We start from the raw sequence: 14,662 nt of genomic DNA, 5'->3' as shown, positions 1-14,662 counted from the left end.
TAGAACATCCTCCTCTGCATCTTTTTGTCGCCGCCTGCCACAGATCGAATGACACCGCTCCACACATCCATCACCCCTTCCCTCCAAAAACCGCACCCCTTCCCTCCCCCCTCCCCAAAGCGAAAAACGGTATGTATCACACCCCGTTATATAATTTGAAAATAATAAATAAATAAAGCTGATGCTCTAAATGTAAAAAAGGCTCCAACATATACCACTAGTAATAGGGAACATGAGATCCATCGTACACGTGTTTTGCACCCCAAAATTTGACCGTTCAAACGCCCATAATCAAAGTTTCTACGTACAATTTGAAGCGCTTGAGCTTTACAAGATCTTACTGTTTCACGACAGGTAAATGGGAAGAATTTAATGACTTCTTCTTCTTCTTCTTCCTCCATGTCGTCTTCCCCCTCACTATTTCTTCGTCCTTCTTCTCCCCTTTGATCTGCAGCAGATGCGTATACCTTGTTGGCCACTTGTCGAACGTCCCCAACAGCCCGCCGCCGTCGAGAATCTCCGGTGTCAGCGAGAGTCCCGTGAGAATCCTGATGTTCTTATCCCGGGGAAGGGAATCTTCGTCAGGCTCGCAGATGGACTGCACTGTATCCGAACTATCACACTCCCTTCTGTACTCCAGAACGATGCTTGAGAGCTGGTGGTCCTCCATGAACTCGTCAGGAATCGTCTGCAGTCATGATCATGTGATCTGGTAACTTAGATGCTGGATTTTACGCAGTATGAGGAAGATGCAGGCATTTACCTCGAGCATCCATCTCACGTACTTTACGTTGTTGACATGGTGGTTCATGTCCAAGTCGTTCCATTTTGGCTACACAAAACGATGGGCGATGAGCTTCCACAGAACTGTAACGCTCTGTTGATGAGGGGAGAACGATTACCCACCATCAAGTTGGAGTTGACGTACTTTGCGTTGTCATCGAGCTTGTCGATCTTCTCAAGGGCTTCTTCGTGGACTGCTCTCGTTTCGGTGAACCACGGGGAGATCTCATCTCTCACCTCTTCTGGCATCTTGGAGAGCCGCCTGGTTTGCCGGTTCATCATCACCCAAGTGCTGCTCAATCCAGTTCATGGCATCATCGGATCACAGAGAAACATCGAGGAAGAGAGAGAGAGAGCAAAAGAGATAGAAGTACTGTTCGTGCCTTGTAGCACGGCAGAAGACTTGCCCTGAGAAGCGACTTCGAAGCAGCCAATCTCTTCGCATCCCGTTCTTCCCTGACGCCCCAACCCATGTGTCGATCTCCACCACCTCTCCCCTGCAATCGCCTCATATATGATGCGTCTGCTACAGAGGGCAGAACATAAGATGAGCACAAAGCAGAGATTACCAGATAGGATACTCGTCGAGAAGGACGTGCATCCTTGTGACCACCCAAATGAGATTGTTCCTCATCATGCCATGAGTAGCTCCGAATCCATCACCGAGCAGACCGGACAACCATACGTGATTCAGTGCTGTTTCCTGTCAGATTCACAGAAATCAATCATCATCTACTTTTGCTGGAACGGAAGGACCAGGTCATGTTTACCTGGAGGAGGTTGAGGATGGTCTCCAACGTTGCAGTCTTGTCAGGCCCGACCTCGTAAGATCGTATGACAACAGTCTGCCTGTATCTGACGCCACCTTCGACTATAAGACCCTGTCGAAAAGGATCTGTCAACTGCTTCTCCGTGGGAACGCTTTGCCGGATCTGCTCCGCAGTCAAGGAGGTCGCAGGATTGAAGGCGACCGCGTAAGCCACATCCAGCACTGACGGTCTTTGGACACTGAGAGCCGAGGTCGCTTGTGGAGTGTTGTTTATGCTGCCATTCTCCCTAATGGAGGAGCATTTGGTTGGGAGGTAGAGAGCACAAGAGAGAGATGCCATGGAGTTGCTGCTGCTCGTGGCGCGTGCGTGCTGCATTGTTCTTATAGATGCCTGTGGGACTCCAAAGTTGGCGGAGAGGGCAACAGATCCTTGAGCTGGTTGGCCAAAGGACAGATGACTTGTTTGTCTTTGGTAGGCATTTGGCTTCACCGATGCTTTGTGGAGTAGGAAAGGAAAGGAGGGGTTCCTTTCCAGTGGTGGGAACATAGAAGATGGTGGTCCTCAGAAAGATCACCTTGAAACTTGCATTACAAGAACAAAGTAGTTTGGAAGCTCACAGGTCTCTTTCATGTCTCCTTAATTTATCTAGGATGTCACGAGCACAGCCAAGATTCTGTGCAGTATATATATATATATATATATATATATATATATATATATATATATATATATATATATATATATATATATATATATATATATATATATCTCGAGCAATACATCAAATGATATACAATATCATACCGTACCGAGCAAACATTCAAATTTCGATACAATACGATATTTCAATCCGTGTTAACATAAGGCAAAGTTAGCTTTTTTATATCAACATTAACAACTGCCCATACTAATTCTAATGCAGAACCTTGGCTGTGCTTGTGACATATCCTAGATTCCTTGGTGCAAATTAAGGAGACATGAAAGAGATCTGTGAGCTTCCAAACTACTTTGTTCTTGTAATGCAAGTTTCAAGGTGATCTTTCTGAGGACCACGATCTTCTATGTTCCCACCACTGGAAAGGAACCCCTCCTTTCCTTTCCTACTCCACAAAGCATCGGTGAAGCCAAATGCCTACCAAAGACAAACAAGTCATCTGTCCTTTGGCCAACCAGCTCAAGGATCTGTTGCCCTCTCCGCCAACTTTGGAGTCCCACAGGCATCTATAAGAACAATGCAGCACGCACGCGCCACGAGCAGCAGCAACTCCATGGCATCTCTCTCTTGTGCTCTCTACCTCCCAACCAAATGCTCCTCCATTAGGGAGAATGGCAGCATAAACAACACTCCACAAGTGACCTCGGCTCTCAGTGTCCAAAGACCGTCAGTGCTGGATGTGGCTTACGCGGTCGCCTTCAATCCTGCGACCTCCTTGACTGCGGAGCAGATCCGGCAAAGCGTTCCCACGGAGAAGCAGTTGACAGATCCTTTTCGACAGGGTCTTATAGTCGAAGGTGGCGTCAGATACAGGCAGACTGTTGTCATACGATCTTACGAGGTCGGGCCTGACAAGACTGCAACGTTGGAGACCATCCTCAACCTCCTCCAGGTAAACATGACCTGGTCCTTCCGTTCCAGCAAAAGTAGATGATGATTGATTTCTGTGAATCTGACAGGAAACAGCACTGAATCACGTATGGTTGTCCGGTCTGCTCGGTGATGGATTCGGAGCTACTCATGGCATGATGAGGAACAATCTCATTTGGGTGGTCACAAGGATGCACGTCCTTCTCGACGAGTATCCTATCTGGTAATCTCTGCTTTGTGCTCATCTTATGTTCTGCCCTCTGTAGCAGACGCATCATATATGAGGCGATTGCAGGGGAGAGGTGGTGGAGATCGACACATGGGTTGGGGCGTCAGGGAAGAACGGGATGCGAAGAGATTGGCTGCTTCGAAGTCGCTTCTCAGGGCAAGTCTTCTGCCGTGCTACAAGGCACGAACAGTACTTCTATCTCTTTTGCTCTCTCTCTTCCTCGGTGTTTCTCTGTGATCCGATGATGCCATGAACTGGATTGAGCAGCACTTGGGTGATGATGAACCAGCAAACCAGGCGGCTCTCCAAGATGCCAGAAGAGGTGAGAGACGAGATCTCCCCGTGGTTCACCGAAACGAGAGCAGTCCAAGAGGAAGCTCTTGAGAAGATCGACAAGCTCGATGACAATGCAAAGTACGTCAACTCCAACTTGAAGGTGGGTAAACGTTCTCGCCTCATCAATAGAGCGTTACAGTTCTGTGGAAGCTCATCGTCCATCGTTTTGTGTAGCCAAAATGGAACGACTTGGACATGAACCACCATGTCAACAACGTAAAGTACGTGAGATGGATGCTCGAGGTAAATGCCTGCATCTTCCTCATACTGCGTAAAATCCAGCATCTAAGTTACCGGATCACATGATCATGACTGCAGACGATTCCTGACGAGTTCATGGAGGACCACCAGCTCTCAAGCATCGTTCTGCAGTACAGAAGGGAGTGTGATAGTTCGGATACAGTGCAGTCCATCTGCGAGCCTGACGAAGATTCCCTTCCCCGGGATAAGAACATCAGGATTCTCACGGGATTCTCGCTGGCACCGGAGATTCTCGACGGCGGCGGGCTGTTGGGGACGTTCGACAAGTGGCCGACAAGGTATACGCATCTGCTGCAGATCAAAGGGGAGAAGAAGGACGAAGAAATAGTGAGGGGGAAGACGACATGGATGAGGAAGAAGAAGAAGTCATCAAATTATTCCCATTAACCTGTCGTGAAACAGTAAGATCTTGTAAAGCTCAAGCGCTTCAAATTGGACGTCGAAACTGTTATTATGGGCGTTTGACCGGTCAAATTTTGGGGTGCAAAACACGTGTACGATGGATCTCATGTTCCCTATGACTAGTGGTATATGTTGGAGCCTTTGTACATTTAGAGCATCAGCTTATATATATATATATATATATATATATATATATATATATATATATATATATATATATATATATATATATATATATATACCCCAAAACCTAAAAACTTAAATTATTAGGGATGTATTTGATATCTTATATTTTTATATACTTTTTTTAACTCAAACAAGTTAATTCGGATTATGATTATATAAGTGGTTGACATGAGTTTTCACAATAAATATTATCAACAAAAGAGGATAATAAAGGGATTAGAGGTTTTCTTTCAAAATTACTAATAATTATTTGATATTTGCGCAAGAGTGCGGGATCGGATTAAAAGATTCGACCCGCAAGCTCACGGATCGATTCTCAACTTCCAACCCGCTAATGGGTCCGATTCGGGTCAGGGTTCGGTTTTTTAATTCCCGAGCGAGATCCATTCGACCCGTTAACAGGTGTTGACGCCCGACCCGTTACCTGTCGACGGCGGTGAAAAGAAACCCTAAGCCTCTTACGCCTTCTTCTCCCTTCACCTGTTCGCGCGCGTGCCACCGTCACCACCGCCTCTCCGTCCCACTTCCCCATCTCTTCCGATCATTAAGGTCTGCATCATTTGATTTACCATCATTTGTATTACTGGGATCCGCCCGAGCTTCCCCGATATCCTCCTCCTCTTCCTCCTCATACCTGATAGCTCCCTTCCCTCCTCCCGAACCTTGACAACCCCCTCTCCTTCCTCCTCCGTCTTCCCCTCCCAATCGACAGCAACCCACCTACCATACCCCGACAGCCCCCTCTCCTGCTCCTCGGATATCTCCTTGCTCCTCTGCCAACATACCGCAACGCCCCTGCCCATACCCCAACAACTCCCTCTCCATCCTCCTTCTCCTCCTTGTTTATTTATTATTATTATATATTTCTAAAATTTTAATATTCGGGAGCGTCTCGGACATTTTGGCACCTCGGCGCCTTTGATTATCCTGGTATCGACTTTGTTTTTCTATTTATTGGATAATGCAAACCTGTATTAAATTATCAAAGAAATTGCTTTCAAGAAGTACCTCTTCTTTTTCATCTCGGATGAGATAGAATCTTGTTATATTTCATTCTATTGCTATTTAAGACATGCTTTTCTTTCTTCTGCCAGGTTATATTACGGTCAAATGGAAGTAATGGAAGAAGGGAGGGAAATCAGCAGTAGCAATACTGTAATGTGCCTTTTAACTGATCCTGAGGGAGAGCCCCTTGGTGCTCCACTCTATCTCCCACAGAATTCTGGTCCACCACAGCTCCAGGAAATTGTCAACAAGCTGCTAAAGAATGTATCTTAACCATCTCCTGTCTCGTTTACTATTGATGCATCCTTTCTCTTTGTTAGTTATTACTTCACTTTATTTCTTCTTTCTTTTATGTGGCTGTATTTGGAAATTTGACTTAGTCATGGATCCTCTGACAAAGAACTTTTATCTGTTTAATAGGAGGAAAAAATGCCTTATGCATTTTACATATCAGATCAGGAGCTTATTGTTCAGCTTGGTTCTTATTTGCAAAAGAACAAAGGTATCTTTATATCTCTACTTAGATAGATTCAGTAATCTACTTCTGAACAAAATGGTGACTTTGCACTAAAATAAATTGTGTTTCTTGCTTGTGTGGGAAAATAGTTTAATTTATGATCATGTTCATCTTTCCAGTTTAATATGTATAATCTGTGCAGTGTCCGTGGAGAAGGTGCTACGCATAGTCTACCAACCTCAAGCTCTATTCAGAATCCGTCCAGTCAATCGATGTTCTGCTACTATAGCTGGTTTGTTACTGACTTTGTCTTCTATCAGACATGTTTATTATCTTCTGATGTTATCTAGTGTGAAAGTTTTGGGGTGTAACTAGGATGAGGACTTGAATATTGCTGGAAGAATAGTAATGAAGCTACAAACATGCTTGTCATTTCACTTGGCATCCAAAGAAATTGCTGGCAGATGCTTTTTAGTTTCAATTTTCTAGAAGGGAACTTGTGGATTGAAGAATGATAGTTTTTATATTTGATGACCTCATTGGGAATTTGAGAGAGAACCCACTTGGTGGAATCTTAATAATTTCATTAATTGGTGGAAATGAGATGCAACTCAGATTTACCCTTGGTGTAGCTCCATTATGGTTGGGAGTCGAGAGTATAAATTAATAGGTTTGCCGATGAACCAATTATTTTGCTTTTTATGCAAATCGCTTCTATGTGGGCCAAATAAAGCTTCTAAAAAGCTTTAAGTGTTATGCATAATTCTTTTTGTTATTTGATAAATTCTTACTAATTGTACCTTTGTTATGGTTAGTTTTATGCTATACTAAACTCCAGTCAAATTTATCTTATTCAGGTCACACAGAAGCTGTACTTTCTGTTTCCTTCAGCCCTGATGGACAGAACTTGGCCAGTGGTTCTGGTGATACAACTGTTCGACTATGGGATCTTAATACTCAGACCCCTTTGTTCACTTGCTCAGGTGAATTTAAGAAACTTCCGATATGTCACCCCAATTTCTTGCATGATTCTTCTTTACATATATCTACACCATTTCCTTCTAGTTTTGTCCTATGAATTTTCTTAAAAGGTCCATCTAAGAGGTAGCATGTTTGCTTGTTTGTGTTTGGAAGGCTTTCATGTGACCAAGAATATGTAGTAATTGATATTTCTGCTACTTCTTTGGTGTAACTTTATTTCTTGCAGCCTTCTATTTTCTGTCTGTAAAGGGAAGCTGATCTTTGTTATCTTTGTGTTGATTTGTGGTAGAAAAAGCTTCTTCCAAACTAAAACATACGGAAGATAAAAAAAAAACACATGGTTTTGGATGTAACACCAACTTTGCAGAATCAGGTGAACTTCTGGATGGTTAATGGGCAGAAAATTATTGTCTAATCTTTTAGCAAGCAAAGAGGAAGATGTCATCAAAGGGTTAAATAACTTCTTGTTTTGGTTGACTGTCCTTGTTTGTCCGTGAGTTCTTTTATGTTTTTAACTTTTCTCAGTGGTAGCATCTGGATTAGTAACCCTAAGACTGAATAAAAACATATGTTTTAGACTTGAGATTTTTTGAATTTTGTTAGACCAAAGTATTTATTGTATTCAAGGATTTAATAATGCTACCTCATAATTTGTTTAGGTCATAAAAATTGGGTGCTTTGCATTGCATGGTCATCGGATGGTAAACATCTTGTGAGTGGTAGCAAAGCTGGTGAACTTTTGACATGGGATCCACAAACTGGGAAACAGTCTGGTGGTCCACTTCTTGTAAGTACATGTATTTGCTTATATTCATGTTTTTTTTAGTAGCCCATGCTAGTTTTTATTTCAATACTTGGAAGATGTTAATTTTGTTTTGGTATCGTTATGCAATTTAAGATTAGACGGGCTCCTTGCTTATAGAAGTTAAGGGTTTTGTGGCACTATAAGAGCATCAATCTAATGCCAGTTGCGGATCCATATTGCCTACTGTTTGATTTAATTGATATCGTTTAGACTAATAGGACAGAGGGTTCTTCTTTTGTTAATATTCAATGGCACCGAAATATTCTTCATGACCAATTCTATCATTCTTGGAAGAATAAATGGATCATGTTAGTTTGTTTTCATTTCAAGTTTTCAACTACCTTTCAATGGTTGCCATAGATTTAGAGATTGGCTGATCGGTTGCCCACCAATCATCTGATTAGTTTATTTGGGTCTAGCAATCATGATCTAAGAATGGCAGGCATTTGTCTTGACTGGTCTATTCTGGATGAAGGCTTGAATCAATTGATATCAAACAATCAGGGTTAATCTTGACCAATTTGGCTTGATCGTCCCAGTTGATCTTTGTCAACTTTGACTGCATGGACCAATATCCTGCACATTTTCATCTTTCATCATTCTTGATTCTTGTGCTTATACCCATTTGTTTGTTGATTGTAAGCATCAGCCATGATAGGTTACTAGAAAGGATTGATTCAGATTAGTCGATCTTGTTTTATCTAGGGAATCAATTTGGTCTGATCCAACTAGTTGATCTGGACCACAAGGGCCAATCCTGACTTTAGCTTCATACATTTCATCCTTTCATCATTCTGGATACTTAGCCTCAGAGCATCAGGCATTTATTGGTGCTACAGAAGTTTGATATTCTGATGCTTTTTCATAATCATTCTTTACATTCGAGCGGCCACTATCAGTTAATTAATATTTCATTTTTGTTATTCTTGCTCCAGAATTATAAGAACTCCATGTCTATGTCTTTGTATTTTTATTTCTGTTGTATCACTGCTTTATTATTCTCTGCTATGAAGTATATAAAAAAAGGTTTATGCTGCCCTAGAAAGAAGCAGCATTGTTTACGTTAGCATGCTCACATTGTTGTGGCTCCAACACTGATCTGAGTATCCAATTGGGTTGTTTCCATCAGTTTTTCGTGCGAATCCCAAATTCCATCAATCAACCATTTAAATAGAGGGTCAACAGATACATCATACGTGTGCCCCATGGTCTTGTAGTTCTTTCTCCTCAGGCTGCTGCTGCTGCTGATCATTGAAGATAAATTTCAAGCAAAACTGCTTTCTGAGTAAAAATAATAATAAGGCAGGGAGATGGGTCTCTGTTTTCTTGCTACTGTATCACTGGAGTAAAATATATGGCATAATGTCTCAATGAAAACAATTAAAACGAGAGTGGCACATCATGTGAAGTGTTCTAATCTGCAATACCTTAAACCAATAAATTACGACTCCACTGCAGTCATTTGACAAGTTGTAGGGAACTTGTTGATGCTCTAGAAGCTTCATGTATGTTCTTTTAGAAATTTGAATATATTGTTTCTTTAAATATATTTGCTATATATGACTCTCATAAGTTCATAACCACTGCTTTTTCCAATTTTCAAAATTTATTTCATCTTTATTCTTTTCTTTAACTAAGAATATGTTGCTGTTGATATCTTTGTACTTGTTAATGTTCCACTATAACATATTTTGGTCAGACATTTATATTTTTACGTGCACTTATTACAAATTTGTGACTGGTGACAAGATGTATTTGGTAACATTATCAACTGGCAGGGACACAAGAAATGGATTACTGGTATTTCCTGGGAGCCTGTGCATTTGCAAGCTCCTTGTCGCCGTTTTGTTAGTTCCAGTAAGGATGGGGATGCACGTATTTGGGATATTTCTTTGAGGAAGTGTGTTATTTGTCTTTCTGGTCACACTCTGGCAGTTACCTGTGTAAAGTGGGGTGGTGATGGGATGATATATACAGGGTATGCATTTCTTCAAAGTTCATTGCTTCTCTTGTGTGTCTTATTATTATATATTTTAATTCCCCATTCCCATGCTTTGGTAGCTTCTCACTAATTTTGTCTCTTATATTTTCTATAAACCTTTTGTATATAGTTGCAACTACTGAAAGGGATTGGTCTGAATTATGTAAGCTTTTGTTATTTTCATATGAATGTTTCTTTACCAATTTTCTTCTCATTTAGCAAATTATCCATGATGCTTTGAGAGTATGTGACTTCATATGTTATGGTAATCTATGATGCATTGTCATATTCTACATGTTCCTTTTGCAGTATAGGATTATACATAAGAGGAATTACATTGTACTTGAGCTAGTTTTTTGGTTTTCTTGCTTGGACCATTGGGTCAGTGTTAGGCAAAGACGGGAACATTTCTCCCTCAAAATTCATCATAAAGACATAAAAATATTGATTAATTTATGTCTGTTGCTATGATTTCTATACTTGAAACAACACAACTCTTGCATGCAGCTCTCAGGATTGTACGATCAAAGTATGGGAAACGTCTCAGGGAAAGTTAATCCGTGAGTTGAAGGTATTACGATATAATTTTCCTCAACTGTCCTTTATTAGGATTAACTTTTATTAGCTGATTTTCTTGCAACCAATGGAAAATATTTGATGCATAGCTATTTTAGTAGAATCAATGGCTCCTGCACAAATTTTTAACTCGTTGTACATCCATAAAAGTAAATGCACTTGTGTCAATGCATGTTTAATGTGCAATTATCTGAACATACACAGTTTTTTGTATTACTGTTCTTGGTTTGCCATGATTTTGTTAATTCTTATCTTCACCCCTATGTCTGTAAGCAACTCCTTCCAACCGAAGATCTTATTAAATGTGGAACTAAAATTTTTAAACTCAAATATCATTCTCATATAGTTGCATGTTGACCTATATTATTTGTCTTGAAATACAAACGATTTATTTCAACTTGAAGTATGTACTCTGTTTATTTGTGGTACGGTGGTCATGTCTTGGAAATGAATTGAACACTATGTTGGATATTAAGTTAGATGTCAGTCGAAATTGTTCCAATAGTGTGAAAAAGCTTTTGGTTCTTTAGTTTTCAGATATGAGTCCACATCAACACTTGAAATGATTTGTGGGTGTTATAGGATGCTTGCCTGCAAATTGTCTTTTGTTTTGTGGTTCCAGAGCCTTTCTCTTCTTTTTTCCTATATAACATGCACACTGGGCCTTTTTTCACCTGGTCTATATCCTGACCAAACGATACATCTTTTCTAACTATTAATTTTCTATCAGGGCTGTAGTATTGTGTGCCTTTTTTTTTCCTAATTTGGTGACTACAATAAGCATTCAACTATAATGTTTCAAGCTGGTATTTTATGAAAAGGCTTACAAAATTATTGATGAGTTATTTAAATTGGTTATGGAGCAAAATCTAGAGTTTATCATGTTATGGTAAAAAGGTTCATTGACTACATATGTGCACTTTTCCTTAAAAATTAATATAGTTTTAACCTTCAACTTAGCTTGCTGAGATTACCTGCATAAATTTCAGCATTGTTTAGTCACCTTTTAGATGACAATGTGGATTTCAGGGACATGGCCATTGGGTTAATTCCCTAGCTTTGAGCACTGAATATATTCTCCGCACAGGAGCATTTGATCACACCAGAAAAACATATTCATCACCAGAGGAAATGAAAGAGGTATTGCATCTATTTTACTGGCTGGTGAATTCCCCCTTACCTTTAATTGCCAGCACATGTACTAATGGAACCATGATACCTTCTGTAAAAGGGAGAATGGTGCTTAGCATGATATTTCTTTGATATGAACAATGATGAACATTTAACCATCTGATAGTTAACTGATAAGGCTCATCTTGTTTGTTAACTTAGGCAGCTCTTGCTAGATACAACCAGATGAAAGGTAATGCTCCTGAGAGGCTGGTTTCAGGTTCTGATGATTTTACTATGTTTCTCTGGGAACCTGCATTGAGTAAGCACCCAAAAGCACGCATGACTGGTCATCAACAGGTTAATACTAAATCATTCATTGATCTTTTTAGAAATTATTTTCTGGAGTTTTGTCAACTTTCTCCACTAGTATTATAAATTTTAAGGATAATCTGGTAAGCAATGAGTATAGATATTTGTTTCCTGTTTTCATATAAGGCTTCATGTTGTTAATTTATATATTGCTACGAAATGTTGAGTATCTTCAAGCTTTTCATGAATTAGCCTAAATGATAATAATTTCTAGGACAGTCGAGATTTTTTATTACCTAAAAGTTAAGTTTGCCCATAGGACATTTTACTAACCAGCTGATGTCTTTAATCCAGCTTGTAAACCATGTGTACTTTTCACCGGATGGACAATGGTTGGCTAGTGCCTCCTTTGACAAATCTGTCAAGTTATGGAATGGTATTACAGGGAAGTTTGTTGCTTCATTCCGTGGACATGTTGGTCCTGTGTACCAAATCAGGTCCAGCATGTTTTTTCTTCTGTGTTTTTACTTTCATTTTGGATGCTGCCACAGCAGTTGGTAACATTACTTATTTTGCAACAGCTGGTCTGCTGACAGTAGGCTTCTACTTAGTGGAAGCAAAGACTCCACTCTGAAGGTAGCTTTTGCATCTTGTTACTTGTGATTTTAGAGTATCATTAAAACCTAAATTCATTTCTTTTTTGACCACCAGATGTTCATATATATTTTGGTTTTTCTTGTAACAGCTTGATGTACTCACAAATTGTAACTTTGGTATTTTAGCCTTTTTTAACATGACACATTTTTTGTTGACGTTGTTTTGGAATTGTTCATCTCAGGCTAATATAAAGTAGCATATATCGCGTTGTAAGATTTATCTTGTAATGTTGCTATGTAATGACAAAAGCATGGTCTTCATGCCCCTTCTTGATCTTTTGTTTCGTTCACACTGGTGGTTTATGAACCAGGTCTGGGATATTCGAACACAGAAGTTGAAACAAGACCTACCAGGTCATGCCGACGAGGTACTGCTCTTTCAAGAAACCTAGTGAGTTTAGGAATGTGAATCTCCATTATTGAGCATCAAAGCCTTTTCATCTTCCTCCCCAGGTTTTCTCGGTGGACTGGAGTCCAGATGGTGAAAAAGTGGCATCTGGTGGCAAGGATAGAGTATTGAAATTATGGATGAATTAGGCAGGAGCAAAATCAAAGCAACTTATGGTACGAGACCTTTTAGCTGATACTTACACTTTCTACCTTAGGTGATCTATATTTGTTTTCTGACTTGATCATAGTAATCCGAAGGTCTTTGCTACAAAATACCTAAATAATGATCGATTTTCTTGTACTGTTAGGCCTTATTTTTAATTAAGTTGAATATCCAAATACCTGTTACAGTCAAACTAACACAGTTTATCATATGATCTTCTTAGAGGGCCAGATTTTGCATTGTGATGAGTTTGTGTCAATATCTCGTGTAAGCAAGCCTTTTCTAGAACAAGTCAAATTCAATTAGAAACTGGTAGTAACAATGATGGTGCAATTCATCTTTTTTTTCACTTGAAGCTATCTCTGTCTCTTCACATTTAAATGAAGGTCATTTTATAACGGATATATTAACAAATTGTGGTTTGGCTACCAAACAGAGAAGAATAAAGGATCAAATACTTTTGTTGGTTATGCTTATCCAGCAATGAAACTGCTGAACCTGTCTAATAAATGAATCAATAAAACCTCCATGCAAAAACTAGAAAAGCCACAAAATACTTTTCATGATGTAAAGTTGCATGCTGCACTTGTTCGGTTCAATATACCAATGTTTGCGGTGCAGGTGACGTTGAGGATGGATGGTTAACACTCTGCCGGCTGCATGATAAGCTGCCTCAACTGCTGCTCATAGAAGAAGACAGATGAGTGTCAGTTTGGGTGCCTTGTGTATGGCTCTCTTAACAAGGCGACGAGCTGCATCGGGTTTGGAATCACCTGTGTAATGCATGATGTCAAACAAATGCCACCCGTCAACTCAAACAAGCATACAGGTGCAGAGTCTTTGTTACTTACAAATTAGAAACGCAATCAACATGTCTACTTTATAGGGTACCAAAAATGATGATTTTTTTTATCCTTTGAAAGTTAAGATTTCTTGGAGGTGCCACAATCTGCTGATTCATTTACTAAATTATTTCACGCTTATTATGTTATTTTGTGAGTAAAAAGAAAGAACTAAAAAAAAACTCAAAGTGTTTTTTCTTCTGTGGAGCGTTGCGTTTTGGTTTATTTTTAGAGTGGTTTTATTTTCTAGAAGATGATATTACTCTTGGTCTTTATTTTCTTCACCGCCTTTGTTACTTGTATCTGTTGTGTTTTTTCGTCTCTCTTATTCTCTAGTGCCATCATCCATCATCCATCATTGTTGTCATATCGATCTTTGTTCGTCGTCTTCACCCTCGTTCTTATCTCATCGCCTTTTTTGCCTTATATCCATCATTTTGCCTTATATCCATCATTGTGGTTGTCAACGATCGGCCTGATGGTTATCGGTGTGCACTTGCTGCTTCGGTGGTTATAGTTACCCCTCCTCCCCCATTGGCCCCCTCTACTTCCTCCTTGGACTTAAACTCCACAACTATCGTCCTATCTTCGATGGCGTCCTTCTCCATGTTGCTTATCAACGATAGTAGTCATGACATCATCCATCGCTTCTCACTCTCAATCTCCTTGGACCTTCACGACCATTGCGTCCAACCCATCTACAAATGACGATGAGGGGGCAGAAGAAGTACTCGACCTTCACGATCATTGCGTCCATCTCATTTACAAACGACGATGAGGGGGCAGAAGAAGTACTCGACCTTCATGACCATTGCGTCCACCCCATCTACAA

General features: G+C 40.1%; 3 protein-coding genes across 4 annotated transcripts; 2 read left to right on the top strand and 1 right to left on the bottom strand.

Annotated features, from left to right (window-relative positions):
- Positions 1-337: 337 nt before the first annotated feature.
- On the bottom strand, positions 338-1,892 carry LOC103980090 (palmitoyl-acyl carrier protein thioesterase, chloroplastic-like). The gene is made up of 6 exons (XM_065141194.1): positions 1,554-1,892; positions 1,353-1,486; positions 1,167-1,280; positions 907-1,075; positions 764-832; positions 338-688 (listed from the first exon to the last, which is right to left on the bottom strand). Exons 1-6 carry the CDS (start codon positions 1,890-1,892, stop codon positions 338-340), a joined length of 1,176 nt encoding a protein of 391 aa, XP_064997266.1.
- Positions 1,893-2,821: 929 nt separating this feature from the next.
- LOC135632583 (palmitoyl-acyl carrier protein thioesterase, chloroplastic-like) lies at positions 2,822-4,351 on the top strand. Its single transcript, XM_065141193.1, has 6 exons — positions 2,822-3,160; positions 3,228-3,361; positions 3,434-3,547; positions 3,635-3,803; positions 3,878-3,946; positions 4,022-4,351. The coding sequence occupies exons 1-6, from the start codon at positions 2,822-2,824 to the stop codon at positions 4,349-4,351; spliced, it is 1,155 nt and encodes a 384-aa protein (XP_064997265.1).
- A 645-nt stretch (positions 4,352-4,996) lies between these two features.
- LOC103979938 (notchless protein homolog) lies at positions 4,997-14,031 on the top strand. Of its 2 annotated transcripts, none has more exons than XM_065140821.1 (15): positions 4,997-5,101; positions 5,647-5,821; positions 5,978-6,059; positions 6,217-6,306; positions 6,872-6,997; positions 7,655-7,782; positions 9,579-9,778; positions 10,289-10,352; positions 11,387-11,497; positions 11,690-11,827; positions 12,134-12,276; positions 12,361-12,415; positions 12,747-12,803; positions 12,889-12,999; positions 13,610-14,031. In XM_065140821.1, the coding sequence occupies exons 2-14, from the start codon at positions 5,663-5,665 to the stop codon at positions 12,970-12,972; spliced, it is 1,437 nt and encodes a 478-aa protein (XP_064996893.1). In that variant the 5' UTR covers positions 4,997-5,101; positions 5,647-5,662; the 3' UTR covers positions 12,973-12,999; positions 13,610-14,031. The 2 variants fall into 2 exon arrangements, with proteins under 2 accessions (XP_064996893.1, XP_009394477.2); XM_009396202.3 differs by having other exon boundaries at positions 5,010-5,482.
- The last annotated feature ends 631 nt before the right edge of the window (positions 14,032-14,662 follow it).

Source organism: Musa acuminata, chromosome BXJ3-3 (assembly GCF_036884655.1).
Source record: "Musa acuminata AAA Group cultivar baxijiao chromosome BXJ3-3, Cavendish_Baxijiao_AAA, whole genome shotgun sequence".
In the NCBI taxonomy this organism is placed as follows: domain Eukaryota; kingdom Viridiplantae; phylum Streptophyta; class Magnoliopsida; order Zingiberales; family Musaceae; genus Musa; species Musa acuminata.
The sequence above is the reverse complement of the archived record's forward strand: the minus strand, read 5'-3'. Positions and strand labels throughout refer to the sequence as shown.

Coding starts and splice junctions, on each gene's coding strand:
- LOC135632583 (XM_065141193.1), top strand. CDS start 2,822: ATGGCATCTCTCTCTTGTGCTCTCTACCTCCCAACCAAATGCTCCTCC. Junction 3,161..3,227: donor CCATCCTCAACCTCCTCCAG/GTAAACATGACC, acceptor TGAATCTGACAG/GAAACAGCACTGAATCACGT. Junction 3,548..3,634: donor GTCTTCTGCCGTGCTACAAG/GCACGAACAGTA, acceptor TGGATTGAGCAG/CACTTGGGTGATGATGAACC.
- LOC103979938 (XM_065140821.1), top strand. CDS start 5,663: ATGGAAGTAATGGAAGAAGGGAGGGAAATCAGCAGTAGCAATACTGTA. Junction 5,822..5,977: donor TCAACAAGCTGCTAAAGAAT/GTATCTTAACCA, acceptor TCTGTTTAATAG/GAGGAAAAAATGCCTTATGC. Junction 10,353..11,386: donor AGTTAATCCGTGAGTTGAAG/GTATTACGATAT, acceptor TGTGGATTTCAG/GGACATGGCCATTGGGTTAA.
- LOC103980090 (XM_065141194.1), bottom strand. CDS start 1,892: ATGGCATCTCTCTCTTGTGCTCTCTACCTCCCAACCAAATGCTCCTCC. Junction 1,487..1,553: donor CCATCCTCAACCTCCTCCAG/GTAAACATGACC, acceptor TGAATCTGACAG/GAAACAGCACTGAATCACGT. Junction 1,076..1,166: donor GTCTTCTGCCGTGCTACAAG/GCACGAACAGTA, acceptor TGGATTGAGCAG/CACTTGGGTGATGATGAACC.